This window comes from Furipterus horrens, unplaced genomic scaffold, assembly GCF_987537825.1.
Source record: "Furipterus horrens unplaced genomic scaffold, mFurHor1.1.pri manual_scaffold_9, whole genome shotgun sequence".
NCBI classification, from domain to species: domain Eukaryota; kingdom Metazoa; phylum Chordata; class Mammalia; order Chiroptera; family Furipteridae; genus Furipterus; species Furipterus horrens.
The window spans coordinates 89,075,024-89,101,411 of record NW_028327179.1 but is presented as its reverse complement, the minus strand read 5'-3'; the positions used below and the strand labels follow the sequence as shown (position 1 = coordinate 89,101,411).

The 26,388-nt window shown below is 39.4% G+C and overlaps 1 protein-coding gene across 3 annotated transcripts in view; it reads left to right on the top strand.

The window, feature by feature from the left end:
• The window catches only part of CHCHD3 (coiled-coil-helix-coiled-coil-helix domain containing 3), a 266,376-nt gene that overhangs the window by 73,024 nt on the left and 166,964 nt on the right, over positions 1-26,388 (top strand). For all 3 annotated transcript variants that reach the window (XM_090286807.1, XM_090286806.1, XM_090286805.1), the window contains exon 4: positions 21,437-21,554. In XM_090286807.1, coding sequence (XP_090142933.1) covers positions 21,437-21,554 — 118 coding nt within the window. The remainder of the gene's footprint in view (positions 1-21,436; positions 21,555-26,388) is intronic.

The window sequence follows — 26,388 nt, the reverse complement described above, 5'->3', positions numbered from 1 at the left end:
TTCCAGTAGGAAAGCTTAATGATTTATACCATTATAGTAATTGCAAATCCACGTACATTGTGAGGGGGGAAAACAGGAGCCAAACGTTCTGTTGTTTTGGAGTTAAGAGATGTGATTTGAATATAGCTTTGCCTCTTAGTTATCTGTGCTTGAGTAGGTGACATGCCCTTCTATGCCTCCATTTCCTCAGTTATGAAATTGGGTTAAATAAGAATACCAACCTGATAAGCTTGTTGTTACATGAAGTTTCAACAAGATGTCATATACTGTATTTTTTGCATGAAAAACAAGAAAAAAAAAATTCTGAACCAAATGGTGTACTAAAATATTTAATAAAATATAACAGAATAATATTTCAACCATGTAAAGTGAACAGCAGTCAGCAGCGGTATTAAGAACCATCATGACTGTCATTAACAAATGAGGAGAGACTTTAAGGTTTTCTGGGAACCCCAAGAACTCATCATCGCTAGTGTTAGAATTTATGAAGCTCAGTTGCTCACAATCACTGATAGCACTTTCTTTACTATCTTCATACTGCGCAGACACCCTGAGATTCAGCAGTAAAGTGAGACATTTAAGCGTCCCCAGGGGTTTCGCATGGGCCTTCCACTTCCTCTTCTAACAGCCCCGCTGACAGGTCAGGTAATACACAGCACGGTCTGTGACGCAATATTTGCTCCATAAGACTCACAGACATTTTCTCCCCACTTTTGGGGAGGAAAAAGTGTGTCTTATGGAGCGAAAAATACGGGGTGTGTGTGGGGGTGTCTGTGTGTGTGTGTGTGTTGCCTGTGTGTGTGTCTGTGTGTGTGTGTGTGTGTGTGTGTGGTGCCTGTGGTGTGTGTGTGTGTGTGGTGCCGGTGGTGTGTGTGTGTGTGTGTGTGTGTGTGTGTGTGTGTGTGTGTAGTGCCTGGCAGACATGAAACTTTCAATACAAAATGCTTTTTTCTTACAGAAAACTTTTTCTCTGAAGAGTAGTAGAATATATGATGGTTAAGAGTGTGGTCTTGGATCAGATGACTTGGGTTTGAATACCAACTTTATGGGTTCCTAGTTTGGAAACCACGTAGTATGTTACTTAACTTCTTCAGGGGTCAGTTTTTTCATCTACAGGATGGAGGACAATAATAACCCCCGCTCTTGGGTTATCTTTAGGATTATTTTGAAGATTAAACGGGACATCCAGAACTCTTGTCTGATGTTTTCTACATGTGGCCTCTCTCATTTCTTCTCACCTTTATGATTTCCAAGGAGCGCAGAAAATCTTTATGTTGGTGAAAATGAAGGGAAAGCAAGCTAAATGAGGCTAGATGAACTTTTTTTTTTTTTTTTTGCATGAGCCATTGGATGTCTTTTTCCATAGGCGTGCCTGTGTAGTTTTAGTGCTAAGTGGGAGAGGTGAGGGTGTCTTTTTTTCCTTATTAGATTGCCAGTAGTTAAAATTCAAGTTGTTTTTTAGTTTGAAAAATAATGCTTTTAGTTAGTATATACATATTTTAAAATTGGATAAGGGTGCTAAGTGGTTGATTCTTATGTATTGGTGCCTTCGCTTTTTTTCCCTGCTCAGAAAATTGTTTTCAGGGGCTGGGAAGACCCTCTGAAAGTCCACGGGTCTGTGCTGCTAGAATATTGGAGTGTTACCTGAGAGGGAAAGGGCTACAATTGTGTTTGGCCTTTTAAAGATTTTCTGAAAGGAGATCCAGGTGATCCACAGTAGCCAACTTTGCTGATGTAGTTAAAACCCTGAAATGAAGACAGTCAGCGGCATTGCACACAGATATGTAATTAAGAATTCTCGTTTGTGTACCAGGAATGTAAATAACATGCAGGGTTTGAGGGCATCGAATAGCAGGCTGAATCGGGCCTTGCAGAGACAGGTTCCATCATTGGTGAGGAAGACGCCAGCAAAAGCTGAACCTGGATCAAGATCTTAGCAGTCAGCAGTGAAACAGCAGTATGCTGTGTGCAGAGAACTGATGAGAGAGAAACTTTAGTGAGCATCTCTTCATTGCTTTGAAATTTAGGAAGAAAATGACCTAACTGTGGCTACATATGCCTTTGAAACTTTCTGAGCCCTGTGCTCTCTGTCCTGTGGCCACAGGTAAATGGTTACGTGCTTCAGCTGTGGGTGCTTCAGATTGAGATTTGCTCCAAGTAGAAAACACACCATATTTCAAAGACTCAGCATGAAAGAAACAATGTACCGTATTTCTTTAATAATTTATTGTGTTGATCACATGTAGCGATGATAAGACTTTGGATGTTTTGGGCTCCATAAAATATATTGTTAAAATTAATTGGACTTGGTGGTTTTCCCTTTTCCAATGTGGCTTTTAGAAAATTTAAAATTTATCTGTAGTTTGCATTATATTTCCATTAATCAGTGCCACTCTAACATAGTTTATTTCATTTAAACTTAATGCATTTGCGTAAGTATGGCAAGATCACAAAAGGGAAAAATGCTAAGCCCATTACCCTGTCTTAACTCCCCAGTGGTAACCCCATCATTAACACTTTTTTAATGTATTTTTTCTGTCATTTTTCTACTCATACGGTTCTGCCCTTAAGTACATTATAAATTAGAGAATGATCATAAAACCACTGTAATTTAATATTGATTTTTAGATTGGGGTGTGTAAAAAAGTACCAAGTGAATATCTATCTGCCTTTTTGTTTCAGTTATTCACATTTGAGAAAAGTCTAATTACTGAATCTGTGCTCCCTTATAGAGACACCATCATTACCTGCAGGAGCATCAGAACTTGTACTAAGGAAGAATTAATTAATTTTCATAGAATTTGTAGTATTAATTCTTTTAAATGGTTTAACAGGAAAAAGAAAATGACTCACTGGCTATGTTGTTACCATTACCTATCATTGCCAAACTACCAGTTTTCTACAGTATATAGTTTAAAGCTGTTTTCTTTCCTTTGTCTTTTGTTTTTTTTTTTTAAAGAATTGTTGATATAATTGCTGATCTTGTAGAAATAGAATAGAGTGAGGTTAATAATGGCATTCTATAAATGTCCTGATATAAAGGAAAAACTGATACTGTGGTTAATAGAATCACTGACTTAAAAAAAAATACTTTGTACACTATTCTAAGCACATAAATGCTCAATGAATAATCAGTGATTAAAACATGTTGCATCAAATCGATTACTAGAGCATTATCACTGATAATGTCTGTTTTCCCAATTAAGAAGATGCTTTGTAGACTATCAAAATGTGACATTAATGGAGTGTAGATGTTAGAAAATATTTCACCCATATGTTTGTGTTCACTCTTCTATTATTTTTGTGCTTATTTTTCCCCTTTACAGAAATGAAATGAGAAAACATAGAAATTGGCATTGCCTTCTCTTTTTATTCTAACCACAGTGAATATGTAAGTGAAGTGTTTTGTGCGGGGTCTTCCTAGAGCATCATTGGTGCCAGTAAATGTTACATAGATTGTGCTTTGTTTAGTCACAGTGTAATAATGTTTTCTCTAATTTAGTGCTTCACATTATTAATTTAATTTGATTCTCCAACAATCATTTGACATAGGGTGTTAACTATAACTATGCCCATCTTCCTATGAGAAAACCCAACAGCTCAGAGAACTTACATTGATAAATTCAGTTTGTGGTTAAGTCGTAAACGTAGAAGTCCTAACTCTAGGTTATATTTTAGCGATTATTGACATGGTTATTGTGAATTATAAATGCAGATAAGTATTGGAAATTGAGCCTTATTTTTATCTTTTAACTAGTGTTTTCTTTGAAATTCACACTAATATTAACATTCCAGTCCTTCACAGCTCTGTGGTTTTAAGTATTAACTGATTTCAATAAATTCTTTATGCTTAAGACATAGAATTGTTTGCAAATGAAGCAAGTCCAATAATGTGTGCAGATTAACATTTATTGGATTAGATTGACACATTGAATCAACTTCCACTTCCCTGTGTGATGCTTTAGATTAGATACTTCTCTTTATAGAATATGTGCAACCGAGTCCTTATTTGATCTGACTTGCTACTTTATTACAGTTTCACATTTTTTTAAATTTTTAAAATTTTTTATAAGTATATTTTATTGATTATATTGTTACAATAGTTCCAATTTTTTCCCCTTTGCTCCCCTCTGCCCCAGTTTCACTTATTTTTAAAAAGAATAATAATCAAATTGACATGTTGATGCAACTGGAAGATTTGATTGCTCAATGTGTTTGTATGCAGACTACCCAATGTTAGTCTTACACTAATCCTCCTTTTTTTTTTTTTTTTCACCTCTTGGCACAGACATGTGAGTTCCTGGTAATTTAAAAGTTCTATTGAATGACACTTGATAAATGGTGTGATGTTGTGAATACAGATATGTACTAGAAATTCAGTTGGCTGAAGCATCAATTTCACACCTGAGACCCCAGCTCAAAGTTTAGGTTAAAGGTTTGCTTGGAATCTGTAGTCCTCTTCTCAGGTCCCCTGATAAATGCAGTGATTCCAAACCACATTTTTCTTCTGCATCAAATCCAGGCAGCACTCTGAATCATTAAATATTAAACCTTATATTCAAGAACATTATTCACTCATTAATATTGCATTGTGGCCTAAACTGCATTGTTCAAAACATTTTAGGATGTTATGCAAGTCTGTCAAAATACATTAACAAACTTAGTCATATTGAACTAAGCAAAAAAATAAACAAATAAATAAAGACAAACTGCACCACAAACGGGTTGTAGTTAAATTTTTGTACAATGTAAGCATTTTAAGTTGGGATATTTGGAAATCACTCTGAAGATAAAATGATTACAGTAGAAGCAGATGGACTGAATATTCATCTTCCATGTAACATCTCCTATATATCTTAATGAAATTTATAATAACTCCTGAAATTTTTCTTTCTTGACAGTGTGTATTTATCTTTAAAATTATTTTAACTAGGAGTTGAATATTAGTTAGTATAATTCTAGCTCCTTATAAAAACTGCAGTACCTGATTCAGGGACCATTTTTCAAATCTCCATGACAGCTATTTTCTCTGCAAAATCGTAGCTAGATAGGTCTCGTGTGAACTGTGGAGTTACTGGGAAACTTTTGATATTCGGCAGAACGTAAGAGAGCCATAGAATTCAAGCCTTGGTCTCTGTAATAAAATTTGTTCTGGATCACCGTGAACACATCTGGTTTCTTGCTGCTTTTCACAACCCTGTTAGTTACAGTGAAAAGCCATAAAATTCTTCCCATGAAGAATTAAAAAAACAAAAAAATCCCCTTTCTGATGCAGTAAAGAAAATTCAAGTACCAAAAGGTATGAAAGTATGCAGTTGGTTTTTGTGCAGTGGCAATAAAGTAGCCTATGAGCTTTATTGATAATATTGACTGTGTATAGTTAATATTGATTATATTATGCATTAGTAATTATTGGCATTTACTGGATTACAATTAATGAGGAAAAGCAGTAAGAGAGTGTAGGTTGTTGTAGAAACATACTTGATGACCTAGATTTTTTTTTTGATTGGAGAATTAATTAATTTTCCTGGGATCTGTAGGTCAGACATTATGTAAGTAACTAGTGGGCTCATCTTGAATACCGACAGCTGTTATTTCAAAAATGATAGAAATGGGTATTGTGAAGTATATAATGAAGGTGGCTTAGTGAATCCCTGCTGGCTGACAGATAAATTATTCATTTTGTTAGTTTAGCTAACGGGTCGTGCTGTGTGGGATTGGAGCACTGTGTCAGTGAGTAATATTACATCATTAAAATACTTCAGTTCCTCAGGCCTGTAACACAGTGGAAATTTAGAAGTGATTGTTAACATCATGCAAATAGAGTTTTATTTGTATAAGTAGATGCGGTTTACCTAGTGATTTTGAAGTTTTCACATTATTAAACGGTGTAATATGTAAACAGTATGTCCGAGATGTTTTTAATGCTGCAGTACCTGCCCTGGCTCTGCTTACCAATGCCACAGGGTTTTTCTTCTTGAGAGGTTGCCCCATAGTCAAGAGCCCATTTCAGAGGCCTGGTGAGCATACATCCCGCCCCCCACCCCCCCATCCCATGCCAACATTGCAGTTCCTTTCCCTTCCCACTTAGATTGGTGAAGGAGTTTGGAGCATCAGCACCTCTGTAACGCCTAAGTTTGGGGGGAACGCATTGGCCTCTGCACTTCTACAGAGCGTCGGAACCGTTAATTTATTACTTTCTCAGCCTTAGTAACTCTGAAGGGAAACAAGAGCTAACATAAACCTTTTAACATTTTTGTATCATGTTATGCACAAGTGTTTTGTAGTCATAGTGTAGCTCTAATCTTGCATTCATGCATCTTCACTTAATGTAATTTTATATGCGGATCGTATCTTTGGAAGAGTGCTCTAGCAGGATTTCTGAACCTCAGGAGTCTGCGAGTGAGGAAAGGGAAGAGTGGGAGCAAGCACATTTCCCGTCGTCTGTTGGCCTCTTCTTGCCATGGGATGCCAGTACCTGTGTCTGCTTTTGCAGGTGCATTAAGGCGGCAAAGGGCAAGTGGTGTCCTGCACAAATGGACGAAAGGTGGCAGGGCAGAAAGACTGGGTGTGTGGACTCATACTTGAATCAGACCACAGATCGTTTTACCTGGAGGGGCTTCAGCTAAGCAATTAAGATCATGTAACATAGTGACTACATGGGTATTGGAGTTATAAATCTAGAATACAAATTCCATCACATATTTTCTGTGTAATTTTGAATAGCTTATTTACCTCTCTCTGCTTTGGTTTCTTTAGCTCTGAATGGTGAATAGCAACTACTCTATGGGATTTTTGCAAGGGTTACATGAAATAAATTATGTAAAACATCTGTTAAAATACCTGGCACAAGGAGTACTCCATAAATGGTGGCTATTATAATATTATTAGTTGAATATTTAGCGTATTTTTTCATTTAAATGGCATAAGTTGTATGCTAAAATCTTCAATACTAAAAATAAATTAAATGGAATAGAGAGTGAAAGGACCACGTGGGGCTGAAAGCCTTTTGTCAGAGGGATTTGTGGTCACGTGCTCAAGAGCAGGGCTGGATGTTACATTCTGTCTCCTGCGGGTAGATTCCTTGTTCTCACACTGTGGCCTCCATAGTAAATTCACAGAAAGTACTTTATAGTGTGTTTTTATTTCAGTGACTCCATTTATTTGTTTGTTTTGTTACTAATGTGAAATCTGAAGGGTAATTTGTATATCTTAAAGTATGTCTATGATTTAACTTTTGAATCAGAGATGGAAAATATCAAGTAGGGGAATGAATAGCAGTTACCTTAAAATGACAGTAGGTAAAAATCATACAGATTTTCACATTTTTTGATCTTCTGATACATGCTTCTATGATCTCATTTGATGTTTAAGATGAAAGTTAAATGAAATCGAGTATGCCGCTTAGTGTGGCTTTCAAATCAATGTGGTTTTGTTAGACTTTGTTTTTTTCTTTAGTGTGATTTCATAGAAATAAGACATCTGCCAAGGAATGACTTTTTAGCTGATGAATAGTATCAGAGAGGCCTGCAAATTGATTGCCAGTTACCTAGGGAGAATGCAGTGTGGAATGGGCATGGTGCGGGCTGGTATCTGTTGTCCTTCCGGTGCAGACCAAGGTGACTTTCAGCAGAAGGTGAGCTTAGTCTGGGGTAAGGCCCCTTCAACTCTGCGACATTTCTTTTGGGGTTACAGAGCAGTTGAAGTAAAAATATAGAGCCGCCTTTACTTAGAAGTGAGACTGGTGGAGATTCTAAGGCCCGTGTTCAGCTAATCATAACAATTGTGGTTGTGATCAATGGTGCAAAATTTGATTCTTAAAGAGGCTATTTATCCTTCAGTTGGAGTGTGTTTCAAGTAGTTTTTTGAGAACAAAATTGGTTCTGCAGCATATACTGCCCGAGGTGGGTTGTGCCCATTCCACATATAACTTCATTCCGCTCCCAGCTTTCCAAAGAAGGCGTCACTCCTCTCCTGACCGGCTGTGCATGGCACCAGCATCATGGAGGCGGTGCTTGCCAGGGGGTTTGCTCCCGAGATTACTGCTGTTCAGTGTTTAATCAGAGCACTGCTCTGCAATCTAGGCCATCTATTCCCTGATTCCCTAAGACCAGCTCCTCAGTGAGTCCTCATTATCATCAGTGAGCTGTAAAACCAGACCATGTTGTCCTGCCCCTTTGTCAAACTGCTCTTACTGGACTGGATTTTGGTGTTAGTTCTCACCCCGTATGCATATCGAGGAAGATTTCCCAGTGCCTGTAGTACAGGGGAGCTATGTTCTACCTCAAGGGTTCTTTTTAGGAAAACGCAGCTTATAGTGAAAAAGAACACAAGATATGGAAGTTATTTCCATAAGGATTCATGTACAGTGCTCTAGGTTGCCCCATTCAGCACTTTTTATCAACTCTGCCCTAAAATGCTTTAAGTAACCCTTCAATGTTAAGAAAACTTAAGGTATAATAGAAAACTTTTAAGTGGAGAGGATTCTCAGAAGTTGGAGGCTTAAAAGCTCCTCCACTGTCTTTATCATTTCAATTCCAGTGTAATCCCCAGCTGCTTTTCCCAGAAGAGTGTCTGATGGGTGGGTGCGAGCCAGTGGGTTAGTACTGGCACAGCACAAGGGCCGCCAGAGTTGTCCCCAGCCTAGTGAAGGTTCCTCAGAGACCCTTTTGGTTTCCATGTCCCTGTCAACTGGTCTGGGTGGGTAGGTGGTCAGGGATGCCAACAGGGAGACTTCCTCCTGGTTCCCTTGACAAGGAGTTGAAAATTTATCAGCGGCTGGAAGTCCACTGGGCTGGGCAGCGAGTACCTCTGCTTAACGTAGCCGGGCAGCTGGGCCTGAGTAGGCAGATGGAAAGGAGCCCAAGCCAGGGAGGAAAACAGACAAGAGCATTCAGAAAAGGCACTTCTAGCAAGAACTGTTAAGAGTATTTCAGTGGTACTTTTCGTGTTCGTGGCATTGGCGACCTTTGCCATTTGGTTATATGGCACAGTCATTTTAAGAGGCATCTTGATTTGATAGATATTGAAGGATGCGGGGAAATAAGCCTATGCACATTATAGTTGATGAAATACACTAAATTCTGGGATGCAGATACAGGGAAGAGAGAGAGGAGTGGTGATAATTAAATGATATAAAACGTATCACTGAGCTGAAGAAAGACTGATGTCTGCACATTGAAAGGCCTGTGCTAGGAGACCTGATGAGCAAAGAGGCTCAGGTGGCCGTAAACTGCCAAAGCTTCTGGACTTCAGGATCAAGAGAAACTCTTACAAGCTTCCTGACAGAAGCACTGATGTAGAAAGGAAATGGGATCAGCCTGGGTTTAGGCTTTTCTTCTGCTAAACTGGAAACTATGCGGCAGAGTGAGTTCTAGGGATTCCTGAGAAGAAGGACCAAAATCCCCGAATTCCGTGTTGAGCTCTCATTTACTTGTCAGGGTGAAAAAGGGACTCACAAATATGCAAGAGTTTAGAGAATTTATTAATGTTATCAGCTCGCAGCCAGAGTCCATTAAGGAGACAAAACCCATCAGTTACTTTTATAAAGAGAATTTAATATAAGAATTGTTAATGAGGTATTTGAGCAGACAACCAACACCATTAAGGCAGTGCAGTTTAATAGGAATATAATCTGAACTATCTATGTAATTAAAATTTTTCTAGTAGCCACTCCAAAAAAAGTAAAAAGAAATAGGTGAAAATAATTCAGAGGTATTTTATTTTCCTCAGTATATCCAAAAGATGATCATTTTCACATATAATCAATATGAAATTTACTAACGAGATACATTACATTTTCACGCTAAGAATTAAAAATCCAGTGTGTATTTTTCACAGCACATCTGTCCAGGCCGTGTTTCGTGGGCCATAATAACCACATGTGGGTAGTATCGTCTGTATTGGACAGTGCAGCTCTAAGGTACCCCAGAGGCAGCAGTGGCCAGAAGCGGCAGGAGTTGTTAACACATTGAAGTTTGGAGCGGGAGGCAGGGCTCTGGACCTGCAGCTCAGATCTCTGAGGAGGGAGTGTCTCCTGGCTGGTGGAGGAGAAGTTGGGGTCTGGAGCTCAGATTTTTGAGGAGCCGATCAGTGGGTAGGGTTGGTGTTTCCAGAGTGTGGGGTTCATTGAGGTTGATTTTGCAAGTGTGGGCAAACTGCATTAAATTGCTGCTGCAGGAGCGCAGTGCTGCCGCCAGCGTGAAGCTGTGAGGCCTGAGCGATGCTGAAAGGCACGGCTGGCAACAGGAGAGCTGCTTCCTCTTCCTCCAGCCTGTGGTCTCCCTCTGGCTCCCTCTATTGGCGGAGCCTATGGGGGGGACCCAGCTGCAAAGCAGACATGTGGTTAAGAGACTCCCCGCTCCCCCATCACAAAGCAGAGGATAGAAGAAAGGTGTGATGCTGGAAGTCATAACTAAATAACTAACAGAGTGGTCCACCTTAGGAAAACGCTTTAAAAAATCTAACCACATTACAAATTAATTACAACCAAGATATTAATACAGAGAACTGCAGAGAGGAGCAGAAGCGCCCATGAAGATCTGTCTGCATTGTGCACGTGAGTGATAAACTGGGAACACCCAGAGGTACTCATAATGATTCTTGAGGTTGAAGAGAAATTCTTGAAAAGAAAAATTGGAGAATTGTATGAATTTAAAAGCACAGAAGTCTTTCTTAGCTAAGAGTCGGGTTGGGAGGAAAAGTCAAAGTATTCGAATGATGCCATCTTACTGAGTTCGCAGAGTGTAGTGGTTGAGAAAAGAGTAGGTGTTGTGTTTTTAAGCAACAGTAGGGGAATGTTCAGGAAGGGAATGCCCACTAACCACATGGGAAGATAACCATAGATCTTTGTGAGAGGGGAAGAGAATGTCTAGTAACTTGATATAATCGGCAAACAAGACACAAAGGGGAAAAAAAGAGATAAAATTAATACAAGAAAAGGGGAGAAAAATGAAAATAGTGAGCCTAATATAAAATAGAAGAAATAAAAGTAAATGTATCAGCCATTATTAATAATTGTGGCTGGCCACACTGCCATTTAAAGATTGAGGCTGCCAGATTATGTTAAAACACACACATCACACACACTGAGAGCTGTATCTTATTTATATGACATACACTTAAAACAAAGTAATTTGTTTTAACCTTTATAAAGGTTAAAAGCTATTGGGTTGGCAAAGCTATACCAAACAAAAGGAAGTAGGGGAAAAGGTGCCATTGAAGGTTATGAGCACTAAAAGAATAAAGAAGCACAATTATGTAATGATAAGGAGCACAGTTTGCAAAGACAATGGTCGTTAACCTTTGTGCACCCATCAAATTAGCAGTTCAATATATGAATGAAGAACCATTAGAAATTCAAAGACTACTTGATTTAAAAAAAATAAAGGAATTTGTGTGATCGTTCTTTTTTTAGAAATGCTTACTCTGGTCTTGATGGGGGAACCCACTAAGCTTTAGTGTTAAAGCTTCGACCGTAAGAAGAGGTGGAGTAGGTGGCGTGTGTATCTGAGGGGGAAGGCGCAGGTACAGGGGAGAGGCTGCATTTTGGCTCACACCTGGAAGTCCTTTGAAACAGAAAAGAGAAGTATTGGCTCTTTCCCTCTGTAAATCTTAGAATGGAGACCGGTACTGTCTTCTTTCTCTCTGGCCAGGTTTCCCACGACTTACCAGTTAACTAAGGACATAATTTTAAAATATGTGTCCTGGCAAAAGTATGTCCTTTATGAAAAGGAAGCATAACTGCAAAACACTGTAAAAGGCATGATGTACGTTTTGTATCCGTAAGGATACTAAGATGCTGTGATGCTAAGATACCAAGAGGCTGTTCATGTAAGGATGCAGAGATGCCCACCCCTGTCTCTTGGGTCGCTGAGCCAGCAGTATTGTCCAAGTTTCTTATCTTCAGGAGGAAGCCGTCTCACACTGTCATCTGTCTTTGGCTGAAGCTGCCCGTCTCCCAAGGGGCCAGTGCTTGCCAGAGGACTTGATGACCTGTCCATCTGCACCAATGGAAGGGATTTGCCCCAGAGATACCTGCATTTGCCCTCAGTTCCCTTTTCCTCCAGCTGACGCTTTGGTCGTTCTCCTCCAGCATCTAGTAAACAACCCCATCCAATGCGTGTTTGCAAGGGGAGGGACGTAGGTACTTTCTACACAAGTCTTTAGTAGTAACTGGTCATGTAGGGGCATTTTCTTCCATTACTTCTATAAAAGAGTTTCTTTTCAAGCCGTGCTGATAGGACACAATTAAGTAGTATGTGTCTCTACCCCCTCCCCCTTTTACCATTGTTAAGCTGTATTTTGATAGATACTTTAAGATAAAAAGTTGATTATTTTGGTTTCAGATGTCTCTAAATATTCTGTCAAGCCAGACGGAGCAGCAGCCATAGGCCCTCCTCTTGGAGGGAAGAGCAGGGTGCTCCATGTTGTGTGACTTGGGGAGTTTAACTGTGAATTCCTAAGGGACAGGGGTACACGGGCCACGAACATGGTGACTTAACTTGTGAAGTAAAATCAGAATTCTTTTCAAATATAAACACATATTTTAGTGTAGGAGGAAGGTGTATTTGATAAGAAAACGGTCCGAGAAAATCCAGGACGGGGAGCACTTGTTCCCACGTGCGAACTGAAATAGGTATGAAGCGCAGTGCAATGTGCACATGGCGCGTGATCCCCTAGGGGCGGGGTGAGAGTTGCCGGGTTGTGACTGTGGGTGTGCCCCAGTAACGGTCGCAGGCTTCCAGTCGTGGGCGGAGCCATCTCTCCTCCAGCATCAGTTTGAGGCTTTGCAGGGAGGCCTCCGGATTGTGACTCAACTTCAGTGTGAATGAAAACCAAGTCGCTTGTTTTTAATGTTCTTGTAGAAAGGAAGGAAACCTTCCTTACTAAATTCTGAGTCACATTTTAAATGATATTTATGTGGAAGCACAGATGACCAAAATAAATGTCCTCTTGGTTAAATAACACTGATTTCCCGCACGGTTAGCTGGGTGGCAGTTACTTGACTTTCCAAGACAGTGTTAGCTATTGTTGAGTTACCACTATATCAGGAGTACCTGCGTTCCATAGTCTTAACCTGTGTTCATACTCTGTATACTCTTTTGAAAGAAGTATTTGTTGAATGCCTGCCAAGAGCCAGCCACATTTTACCCCATGCTCATATTCTAGTGTGTGTGTGTGTGTGTGTGTGTGTGTGTGTGTGTGTGTGTGTCTTCTTATGTAAGACTTCAGGCTCCCAGAGTCAGGCTGTCTGGCTACACCTCTCACTAGCCTTGTGATCTTGGGCAAATTACTTAAAACTTTGGTAAACTTTGGTTCTTACATAGCTTTTCTGTACCTCAGCTTCCTTATCTGAAATATAGTAATCAATTAGATACGGCAATTGTGAGGATTAAATGAATCATACCTGTCAAGTGCTTAGTACTACCTGGCACAAAGTAAACATTAATAAATGATAATTCTTTATTACAAATACAGATATTACATATAGATACATACAGATGTTAATAGAGATTCATATAGATATGATATATGAATAAAATATGGTTATATTAATGTATATATTTATTTTGGAATCTCAATGGCTATACATTTCTTTCAGGATTTTAAGTAATTTGACCTGAGAAGTATTAAGCTTGCTCTGTACTTTTATTTTTGTAAGGTTGTCTTAATAGAAAGCTGTATTTTCTGTCATTATTTTTAATAGTCTTATAATTAGTTTGTTGAATTACTGACTCAGCTTTTGTTTAAAATGAATAGTAAACAGTACCTTGAGTGCTAGTTCAGCATTTCCTGTCACAGTATTATGCATTATAATAAAATTTATCATTGGCATTAAAAATGACCTCTGAGGCTATAGTCCCTCATTTTTCTTTTCCAGTGTTTGAAACAGTCTTTCTGAATCAAGTACATGCAGTACTTTGCAGATATTGTCTGTGTATAATGGTCATAGTTCAATTTTAGATAATTATTTTATTAAATCACTTTATCTCTAACAATCTCAGTTTCCCATTTATTTTCACCCATTATCTGGGGCTCTTATCAACTATCCCTCAGTAATATAATGGCCTTATATATTAAATTATGAAGTAATTTTTCTAAGCTAGAGTTGTATAGAATTACCTATCTGTCAACCTACATGAAGATAAATCTGAGTATTTGTAAATGGCTAAAGGAGAAGGAGCAGTATACACATTCAGAGAAACATTTAGGACCATTGAATGTTAAAACATACTGGGGAAGGGCTGGTAATAATTTTGACTCTGGCAGACTTGGACTAGATATAATGGGAACAAATAAAAATGAGCTTGTTTTAGGATAATTATGAATAATACAGGGTTTTAAAACTGTCCTTATGTGACCACAGAGGTAAGTAATGTAATGGAAACTAACTCCTGTAGGGAGTTTACCTTTTAGGAGGTTGAAGACGCATGACTTTGGAAATCAGATCAGGTCATATTATGTATGTCTCTTGTGTCCTTCCCACATCTCAGTTTTTCTCATGCAAAAAAAAGGGAGAAAGTAATACCTCCTTCATGGAAGACAATGAAGTTAAATATATAAAAAATATTTTGCTCCAGTTATCTTTAAAATGCCCTTCCTACTTTTTTAAACGCTTTAGTTTTTATGTAGAAACCAAAAATATATAGAATTAGATTGATATATTACCTATTTGTGAAAGCTGAATGTATATGAGTGATTTATCATTATTATTTTTTCTGTTTAAAAGAACATGTTCTAATAATATTCATTATAGGAGGTTTGCTTGGTTTTTAGCAATTGATTTTGCGGGTGTATCTTAACTCTTTGCCCTGACTGAGAATATCCTGAGAAGAAGAGCTAAGTTGCTGGGGCTTGCTGTGTAAGGGCAGAGCTGCCTGGCATTTGTTCCACTGGGGCTTAGGCAAGCTTTCCAATTACTTAATGCAAATAAAAGAAGTTTACACTAAACTCCTACGACTTTGCTTACAACTCTCGAGAATTTAAATGAGGAGAGATACGTATTTAAAAACAGGAAATTTAAATGAAACATATTATCACGGGCTTAATGTAGAATATTTAGCCAGGAGATCTGAAATAATAGGTGGGAAATGCCAGTAAATAAAGAGAATGTATTCTCCCAGACACTTGGTACATGGGCTTTTATTGTGATGTAACTCTTAAATCTTTGGAAACTCAAGTTAATAATCAAAGACATTGTATCTCTTGCCTTCTTTTCACTTAACAGGGACCTTCAATGTAAGGGGCTGCCTTTCCCTTCAGTGAGTGACTCACAACACGGCCTGGCTCTGACTTACACCCAGCACTGGCCGGTAGCTTTCGGTGAGGCCCAGAAAGCAGGGTCGTCTGATTCGGCTCCGAATACGAGAAAAATTATTTGATCCTACGGGCACCTACCCTTTCGTAGATGGCCACTGACTAGAATAGCTTGATGGAATCTAGAGCCAAAGGTACTAGAGGGGAGCTCCGAAAAGAATTGGGAGTTTCTGAGAATACAAGCAGCTGTTCTTTGCAAAATAGCGGTTAAATGATCTAAATGAATCAGCGGAAGAGGAAACTTAGCGGAAAATATTGTTGTAAATGCACTTCATGGAAGGGAGCGTTGGGGAAATGAGGAGTAATACAATTTAGAAATTTCTAATCTGGTGATTTTACTTCTAAAGTGAAAAGGAAACTTACAACTAGTTAGACCATTTTTGTGAAACTTAGCCCTTCAAAGTAATTGGAAAGAGAGCAAAACTGTCTTCTAAAATTTTCTAAAGGTTTTTCTAAAATTGCAAAGTGATTTTAAGCTTCAGTGAACCCTTATGCACCTTGCATTGCTTTTTATTGAAAATTTTGTGTGTTGTATGTGGTGTGTGTGTGTCTGCGTGTGTTTTAAGAGAGTTCCCTCAGTGCCAACCTTTGGGATCTGAAACAGCAGTCACAGAACTTTTCTTTCTCAGTGATTCTGAACCCAACTGATGCTTCTGCTGGGATACTCCTTCTCTATGTATTGTTAGATTTCAGTTCCTATATCTGCTCTCATTCATATTGTTTCATAGTATCCTCACTTTGTAAAAATAAAGCATTTTTCAGAGTTTGAGCTTCATGAGGGTAGAGACCATGTCTTTTGGCTCATCATTTTATTCTTAGTAACCAGAATAGTGTTTGTAACCCAGTGATTATATATTGAATGAGTTTGGAGTCCCATTTATTCTGACTTAGTATACAGTTTTTATCAAGTAGTAGGAAACTCTCAGGATGAGGTTAGACATGTAAGTGCCACTAAGTAAAAACTATAAAATTTGGAGAAAATACTCCTTTGTTTCATTTATTCCCTGCCACTACCTTTCTCAAGAGTTTTTTTTTTTTTTTTTTTTTTTTTATGTAATGGAGAGAATATATTTAATATATGATGCTTATAAAACTTTTAACTGCAAGGGACCTTAAGAGTATATCGTCGTCGTCGGCAGCCGTCCGTCTCGAGAGACGATGGTGTAGCTTCTTAAGAGTCTATCTGCACCGCCGAGAATGGCTGTGCAGTCCGACTCGGGAGTGACACGGTATGTGTCTCCTCCCGTGTTGAATCGACATCTTGCGATGACGCTGGAGTGTCCTCTCCAGTGAAGCTGAAGCTACAGAGCCTGGGCAGGGTGATATGGAGGGTCTGCTGTTGCCCATGCAGCAGACCCCCCCTCTCTTCGCAGCTGAAGGGTCCAAGGGAAAGACGGAGCCAATACAGCTTGGCTTCAGGTGCGCCGCAGGAGTTGCCGGTGTTGACTACAACGTCAAACCGCCTTAGGGACTCCGGCTCCGGATTTTCTGTCGGGGTTTACTCCCTTAGCCTTTCCCCTGAAGAGGTATGCCGCAAGGCAGCGGAGGTTTTTTGGAGTCAGAGTTTTCCTTCTCTGATGTGCCCTGACTGGAAGATCGAACCAGTGACACTTAGCTCGCAGGCCAACGCTCAATCCACTGATCCAAACCAGCCAGGGTGTTTAAGAGTATATATACTTACATATATTAATATAGTGCAACCTTCAAATTTTAAAGCTGGAAAAACTGAGGTTTATTAAATTGAACAGCTAAGGAGGTAATGAGAATTTGTTCTGTGACCCACTGCCAGACTCCTAAAGATGCAGGTCCATTTGTAAGGATAAATGAAACTAACTAAGAATTTATTAAGAAAGGAAAATAATCTTCTTTGTCATCAATCGGTGCCCCTCCCAGTGTCTGTGCAGCCAAGAATCAAGCACAGTTAGGTGTTGATATGCCAGAGGCTCTGATAGTGTGGAATGTAGAATATCTTTTATAATGAAAGTATTAAAACATCCTTCTGTTTTAAGTGACTTAGTGTGGTCTGGGATTAAATCACTCTCGTGACGCTCAGAGCACAGCGGCTCGGCCCCTGTAGGCTTCAGCCTGTCCCTAGTTGTTTCTTAACCCCCCCAGTCTTCTGTTTTCTGCTGTGAGTTTGCCATCCTTTCCTTGGTGCGCAGGCACATTCCACAAGTATCTGCTGAGCGCTTACTGCGTGGCAGGCATCGGGGACTTGGCGGGGGACCAGAGCAGTCCAGGTCCTTGCCCTTACGGAGCTTACAGACAAGTGGGAAAGAAAGAAAGGCATGTGAAAGGATAGGGCTGCCGTGACATTATTGTCAGTTTTTGATTTTGGAAGCCTGTGAAGAAAAGAAAAAAAGAAAGCAGAACTTCTTATTGGTGAAAAACTTGGAGGTTTTCTAATGTTCAGAAAATCACTGCTTTCTCTGTGGGTACTATTATTCCTACCCTGGCTGGTTTGGCTCAGTGGATTGAGCGTCGGCCTGCGAGCTAAGTGTCGCTGGTTCGATCTTCCAGTCAGGGCACATCAGAGAAGGAAAACTCTGACTCCAAAAATCCTCCGCTGCCTTGCGGCATACCTCTTCAGGGGAAAGGCTAAGGGAGTAAACCCCGACAGAAAATCCTGAGCCGGAGTCCCTAAGGTGGTTTGACGTTGTAGTCAACACCGGCAACTCCTGCGGCGCACCTGAAGCCAAGCTGTACTGACTCCGTCTTTCCCTTGGATCCCTCAGCTGCGAAGAGAGGGGGGGTCTGCTGCATGGGCAACAGCAGACCCTCCATATCACCCTGCCCAGGCTCTGTAGCTTCAGCTTCACTGGAGAGGACACTCCAGCGTCATCGCAAGATGTCGATTCAACACGGGAGGAGACACATACCGTGTCACTCCCGAGTCGGACTGCACAGCCATTCTCGGCGGTGCAGATAGACTCTTAAGAAGCTACACCATCGTCTCTCGAGATGGACGGCTGCCGACAACTATTATTCCTGACCCCATAGTGGGTACTATTATTAATACTGCTACTTATTGGGTTGGCCAAAAAGTTTGTTAATTTTTTCCCATAGGATGGCTGTAGTAGTGCTTAATTGTCTAACTTCATTTGAAACAGTTTTGTTAGATTGAATTGTGACAGCTGTCCTATCGGTGTGCACTTAAAAAAAACTTATCAAAATTGGTGAATTTTTGTGCAGCTATTTTAATAATAACGATGGAAGGAAATACACAACATTTTCGGCATATTATGTATGTAATTTCAAGAAAGGTAAGAATACAACTGAAGTAAAAAAAAAGACTTGTGCAGTGGATGGAGAAGGTGCTGTGACTGATCAAATGTGTCAAAAGTGGTTTGTGGAGTTTCTCGGTACTATTGACACTGTGACCAAATAGTTCTTTGCTGTGGGGCTGTCTTATACATCGGAAGATGGTTAGCAGCACCCCTGGCTTCTACCCACTAGACACCAATAGCAGGAGGTTGCCGACATACTCAAAATATCCATATAAATAAAATTATTGGTGTTAATGTGTCTTATTTTACAGAAAAAAATAAATGGACTTTTTGGCCAACCCAATCCGTATCATGTATTGAATTAAGCATTCAGACATCGTGTTACAGACGTTGTGTTAAGAGCTTTGTGTATATAGAACCCTATCAGGCAGGTGTTATACCATTCCCTTTACTCTTGAGAATAACAGGACCCAGAAACATTAACTAAAGTATTAATACTAACTCGGCAAGTAAGTGGTGGGGCCTCGATTTGGACCCAGAAGTCAGACTCCAAAGTTTGTGCGTCTGGACCAAGTATTGCAAGCTAAGGAACCTTTAATTTTCATTATGATAGTGAAGGCTTTTGTGCTCATCCTTTTGCTTTTATTTCATTAACTTGCCAAAACTTTATGACAGTTCTTAAAATTCAGCCACTTTTAACTCCATTTGTAATGAAAATTTGTGCCCTATGCAAATAAACTGAGAAAAAAATGTATTTATTATTAAAAGAAACTTTTAAAATGTGATGTACCAAATGTGGCAGACATGAGGAAAATCTAGTTGTGTAGAATTCATTTTATAATGTAATTTTAATAATAGTCTTCTATATGTATCTAAAGTGCCTTTTGAGCGCAGCGCTTGTCAGGTAGTAGGTGATCCATAAATGATAGTAATTTTTAGTATTTTAGTTTCTACCTCGCTTGTTAAATAGATAATATTTTTTACTTGCAGGTGATGTGCTTGTAAAAATGCTTTAACTGCACGGTTTGGTCATCTGATTCAGTAACCTCAGCAGTTATCAGCACAATTTTCTTCAGTTTTGAAGTCAGTCCCCTTTTCCATATATCCAGGATTTATTTGGGTACAGTTACATTTTGGTCACTGAGGGCTGTGGCTCACAAACTTTAGTGTGCATCAGAATTACCTGGAGGGCTTAGTAAAAGATAGTTTTCTGCCCCGCCCCATGTGCACTGAGTTTCTGGTCCCAGTAGGTGTGGGCTGGTGTCTGAGAATTTTCATTTCTAACAAGCTCCCAGTTGCTGCTCCTACTGCTGCTGGTTTGTGAACCATCCTTTTAGAACTGCCACTTGGGGAAGTGACATGACTTCTCAGTATTGCTGTTCTCCTACAATCATACACATCCCATGAGTTAATGGATGCAATCATGATGTTGCTACTCTTACTGTGAAACTTATTGTGATGGAACATAGAGAAATTTGGTTTGTATAAGTGTAATTGCTTTTATTACTTAAGAAAAAAAATTTCCTAGCACTTACTTTTGCATTAGAGAATTGCAAAGTGCTGGTTTTAATTTGTTTCTATTATTCATCTTTATTCAAGAACATAAAAACACAGGTTTAAATTTTAGGGGGAATCTGTTATAACTTTGGAATATATTTTACAAGGTGATTTTATATGTTATAATTGATTTTTGAGAATTATAGGGTATCAGGATGATGTAGCAATTTAAAAATAGTAACAATTTTTTTTTCTTTGGCTCTTTTCAAGAATTTTTAAAACTAAAATTTGATAGACTAGTATTAAGTTCAATTTGTTATTCATCATTTCCACTTATAAAATAGATTTCACTCAGACTTTCTTTTAGACCAATGTAACAATTTTACCTTTTCTTTTCAAAGCATCGCTTAAACCTTTGGGGATATGATGGTATAGAGGGGTTATTCTCTCCAAGAAGAAAAGGCAATCAGAAAATCTTTGTCCATGAAATTAGACTGAAATGTACTCCCATTTATCTGAATACCTTTATGTTCCAGGCTCTGTGGTGAAGATTGGTGCCAATGTAATTTATCTTTTTCATATACAATGAGAGGTTTTAGTGAATTGTAATTTAATATGATCTAATTGTGTGATGGAGTTACCAATAAACCTAATGCAGTTGGATGCTTTATTAATAGAATTAGCATTGTGTGCAGGTCTTGGGAGGTGGAGATTGGCTGTTTTATTTTGCTAGACCCTGTCTGCCGTGTTACGTTTAGTTTGGAGCTAAGGGACAAATTGGAGTCGTTCCAGAGGTGAGGAGCCCTGCTGTTGAAAGGTTTGGCCAATTTTGCATATGCGGATTGTTGGAAAATGGGAGTAATTCAGTGGGAGGGAAGACAACTGTGTTTAGTTCCCTGCTGTCATAGAAGGTCCATGAGGACAGGGCATGTCCATCTTGTTCAGCGCTGCGTCATCAGTGCCTCCTCCAGTGCCTGCTGTGTGTTCAATAAACAGTCGATTTCGGTCAGTTTTGAGGGGGAGGACATGGTCACCTTCAAATATTTGTCTTGTAGATGGCTTGTTAATGAGGTTTATTACTTATATGTCCAGAGGGCAGATGGTCGCACCAGGGGTGGGATTGTTAGGTGGGCAGATTTCAGTTTTACACAAGAAGAACTTTGTAAAACTAGCTTATTAGCTGTCACATGGATGAACTTCCTGTATCTGAGTTCTGTTATTTTAAATGCTCAGGAAAAGTTGTGTGGGGATTTACTAGAAAATATACCTGCTTTTGATAAACTGGAGGTCAAGATGATTTCAGCTGTTTCTATTTTTGTGAAGTATTTCATTAAAAAATAATGTCGGCTAGTAAGTGTTTTCTTTCTTAGTTAGACCTTTCTTGTTTTTTTCAGACTAAAGCAAAGCAAAGAACTGGACCGCGAGAGGGCTCTTGCCAATGAGCAGTTAACCAGAGCTATTCTCCGAGAGAGGATATCGAGTGAGGAAGAGCGCTCGAAGGCAAAGCACTTGGTGAGTATTAAAGATTGAGTAGAAATGTCTGGTCCACAAGGACAGCTCTGATGTTTGGGAACAGCTCAGTCCTCCATGCCAACGATTAGTGTTGATACAACTCGTGTTCTCTTTGCCTAGGTTTCCTTGATTTTTGCCTTTAACAAGTAATTGACAGTTTGCCAAGATTAACCATGAAGGGCTTTTTAAGGCAGGTAACGTCAGAATTATTGCAGTAAAGGTCAGTACAGAGACACATGTACATGCATCTTGCCTGAAGGGATCGTGTGCGAGGGCACGCGTGTCCCTACTTCCTCCCCTTTGATTTCGTTGTATTTGAAAACTCTGGGCCAGCAACAAGCCTAGCCCGTTTCTGTGCTCAGGCAGCCATCAGATGGTAGTCTGGGAAGTCTCCAGCAAAGGTGGGTAAGGCTGGACCGGTCACTCTCTGGGACTTAGAAAGGGGAAAACAGAGCAAGAGCTTTGGAGAACCATCGTTTTTTAAAAAAAGATTTTATTTATTTTTAGAGAGAGGGGAAGGGAGGGAGAAACAGAATGAGGAACATCAATGTGAGAGAGAAACATCAATCGGTTGCCTCTTATACGCACCCCAACCAGGGACCAAACCTGCAACCCAGGCCTGTGTCCTGACAGGGAGCAGAACCGGCGACCTTTTGCTTTGTGGGACGATGCTCCAACTGAGCTACAATGGTCAGGGTGGGGGAACCATCTTTTTTAAGAGAGGAAATAATTAAAAACTTATTTAAAAAAAATTTAATGAAAAGTTTACATAAGCTTGTCTGAAAACAATTATTAATCGAAAGACAGAAATTTAAAAGGGACCCATCAGTCCGCGTTTTTCACACAGCCACTGTTTCTGTTGGGGTGTGTTTCCCTCTAGACAATTTTTATTTCTAGGTCTATTACCTATTTAAGAACTTGGGTAATGCTGTATATAGTGTTTAGCATCAGGAACGTTTTTTAATATAAACAAACGTTCTTCTGAAATGTAGCTTTGAATGGCTAATAATATTCTGTCTTCTGTGTGCAACGTAATTCAGTAAACGATTTCCCACCGTTAGTTAAAAGTGGAACTGCTCTGGAGGAAGCCTGGGGTCTTGACTGCTCACCTCCCACTTCTGCCTTCCTAGAAAGCCCCATGAAACTCTCAGCACTGTTAGTGCTCGCTGGAGTGTGGTTGGGAGCTCACTGGGGAGGTAAAATGTGGTTATGTGCTAGAGAATTGTGAATGCGAGACTGAGAGGGGCGTCCTTAGTTGAGCAGACAGTTGGGAATTGTTAAAAATTGTAAGAAAAGGGGCGGATTCTCTTCTCTCCTGTTCTTTCCCTTGGGCCCCTGTTTGAGAGTCTAACCTGTGACTATGCCAATAGAAAAAAATGAAAGGAAGGTGATGTGTGTAATGAAACCATTACTTTGGTGAGTCATCCAGGATCCAGGCCGAATGAGTAAACAGTGAAGTCAGAATAGAGGTGATGGATTGAGAAATGTCAGGGGACTGGCCGGTAGCCATCATGAAGGACGGCACATGTTGAGCGGAACTGAGGCCAAGAGATGCGGAAGGACAGCCATTTGTCATGAAAGGGGAAAATTTCAGCATTAAAGACAACAGTGTTGAGTAATTCAGTCGTTGGTGGTATCTGCTCTACTCCTGAGAGTCAGTTTCAATAATGTCACAGCCTCCCAATTGGAAATCAGGGGTGGGGTGGAAAGGGTTAATAGTGCTTCAGTTTAAGGAAGGTGGGAGATCAAGCTTCTTATTTTCTAGCAGGTAGCAGAATCCTTGGTTGGCATTTTTCTTTGTGCCCCAGCTTTTGCCTCTTATCTTTGAAGCAGTCTTTTTTTCTACTAGGATCACAGCTGATTCAGAGGGTCAGACATTTGAGCGATAGTTTGTGGCCACAGGAATTTAGGTACCTCATGACTCCTAACATATTTACCAAATACCTCCTTTATTATTATTCATTATTATAAAAGACATGCATATTGAATGGGTCCAGATCAGAAAACAAACACAAAAATTATTAAACCACTTAAATTACCACTATCCAAAGATAATTACTGTTAAGTTTCTGGTTTATTGTTTTTATATTCCTTTTCACACTCCACTATTCTGTAAAAACTTTTTTTATTAATATGGGTATATGCATATCCCCAAACACAGCTGGTAATAAACATAGTCTTGTATTAGTCTTAAAATAACCTTCACATTTAAAAAATTTAGACTTTATGGTGAAGGTCTTTCTATACCAATAAGAATGTATTTGTATGATCACTTTTAATGGTTAAATGTATTTCACTGGATTTTCCTAATTATGAAAATAATACAGGGATATTGTAGAAAATTTGGAAAATATAAAAATCAATAAGGAACCATCTCGCCTCCATCAGGATGGCTGCTGTCAAAAAGGACAGACAATAACAAGATTGATAGTGATGTTGTGGGAAAGTAAAAATGGTACAGCCACTGTGGAAAAGAGTATGGCAGCTCCTCCAGAAATTAAAAATAGAATTATTATCATTCAGCCATCCTACTTTTGGGTATTTAACCAAAAGACTTGAAAGAAAGTGTCCAAGAGATACTCGTATGCCCATGTTCATAGCAGCATTGTTGGCAATAGCCAAAAACTGGAGGCAGCTCAGATGTACAATAGATGAATGGGTAAACAAAAATGTGGTATATACAGGCAATGGAATGTTATTTAGTTTTAAAAAGGAAGGAAACGGACACATCATGCAGCATAGATGAACCTTGAGGATGTTATGCTAAATGAAACAAACCAGTCACCAAAAGACAAATACTGTCTGACCTCACCTACGTGAGGTGGCCAGAGTAGTGAGATTTATAGAGACAGTAAGTGTAAGTGTGGTTGCCGGGAGCTGGGGAGAAGGGAGGAATGGGGAGCTTTTGAATGGGTGTGGAGTTTCAGTTTGGCAGGATGAAGAAAATTCTGGATATTGCTCATACAACAACGTGAATATACTTTATATTCCTGAACTGTGCACTTTTAGATGTTTAAGATGGTATATTTTATGTGTATTTCACCACAATTAAAAGTTAGAAAAGATAACTAAGAAATTAAACAACATGGCACATATAATTAATCTTTAGGGGGTATAAAGTTCTTTTTGCACCCCCCCCCCCACCATGGATACAGTCCAGGTTTCCAGATTCTGTATCCCATTGCCTTGTGAAATGTGTGATGTGGAACTTCAAGCCTACTCTTGTCCCTTACTTTCTTGATCCCAAGATGGGGAAGCGGGCGTCCTTGGAACCCGTGATTCATGTGAGAGTCAGCCCAGGAACGTTAGCATTGATCTGCTGTTAGTGCTGGGTTCCCGTTCCTGTCCTCCTTAACCCTGCGACGTGGGACTCCGAGTGATGCCAAGCATTGATTTGTTCCCCTTTAATTAGAATCCTCATAGTGCAGCCCGTACGAAAGTCAAGTTTAGGCTTCACACATTTGACGGAATTGGAAAGCTGTCTTTCAGGAGAACAAGGGGGAAATAAAAACCCCAAAGCCTAATGTGATATTGGTACTGTGAAATAAAACTAACTTCTCCCTCCCTCTCATCTTCCTCCATCCACTAACAGTTGACATGTAGATGGCCGTCTCCTTAGATGTGAGTTCAGGCTTTTCTTCCTACAGTTGTAGCAGCTAGCTTTCTTAAAGCTCTTTAAAGGGCAAAGTCAAGGTGGCCCTCTTGTTGAAGTTTTAAAATAGGATCAGATCAAAACTTTCCCCTTTAGAAGAATTACTTTAGCTGAAGAAGCCATCAGTCCTGCTCTGGATTCAAGAGTATGCCAGCCCCTTATCCTGCCTCTCAGTGACTGGCACCGGTGTTTTCATCAGCTGGTTTTCCCCAGAGGTTTGGGGGGAGGCAGCTCACTGATCATTGTACCCACATGAAATTTTAATTAAAATTCACATTAAAGCTATGCTTCTTAGGAGCAGGAAAGCACCTTTGTAAAGAATGAAGACTAAATAAGAGGAAACCTGTAAAGTTAATGTGACTTGATATTTTGTCTATCTTTTAAGATCTCGTACATATAAATCTAATATTTGCTCTGTCATTAGGTTTTTTATTTTAAATCGAAGAGCAGGGAGTTGTGTTATTTTGACTTTTCAATTATATTTAATTTCTTTTTTAAAATGTCAATTAAAATTTGATTGACTCTTTTTCTCTCATTAGGCTGTTTCATATTAGTCATTTATCATTAAATTTCAACTGGAAGAGAAGCTCCACTTTACTTAAGGGAATAGTTATGAAATATTCTAGGGTTTATAAACTTAAATGTGAAATATTTTTCTTCACTCTTTGGACAGATGTTTTATTGAATTCTTACTGTATGGTAGATACTGAAGACATAGAAATGAAAAAGAGAAAATCCTGTCTGTCCGTAAAGACTTCACAATATCATGTGGGAGACAGATATATTTAAAATAATGTTAAAAAGTGCTAAGTCTGTTATAGAGCCATAGCTACCTACATTTTTGTGAGAATTCTCACTTTCGTGAAAGCAGGGACTTTCTTTTAACTCATTGCTACATCTTCATTTATTTTATCAACACACATTTGAGGGCCTAATATTTGCCAGTGCCTAGCGGAGAGTAAACCACTTGTTGATTAAATAAAAGAAGAACTGAATCTACTCAAGCCCTGGAAATAGGAGGAGAGGAGATGGGGAAGAACAGAAAAGATTTCCTAGGGAAGGGGTGCCAGAGCTGACACCCAAATTGCAGGAATGGCACATAAGGTTGAGGAGTGGGGGTGGGCCAGTCTGTGATACTGCAGACAAAAGCATGGAAGCGTGGGGACAGTGGGTCACTGCAGG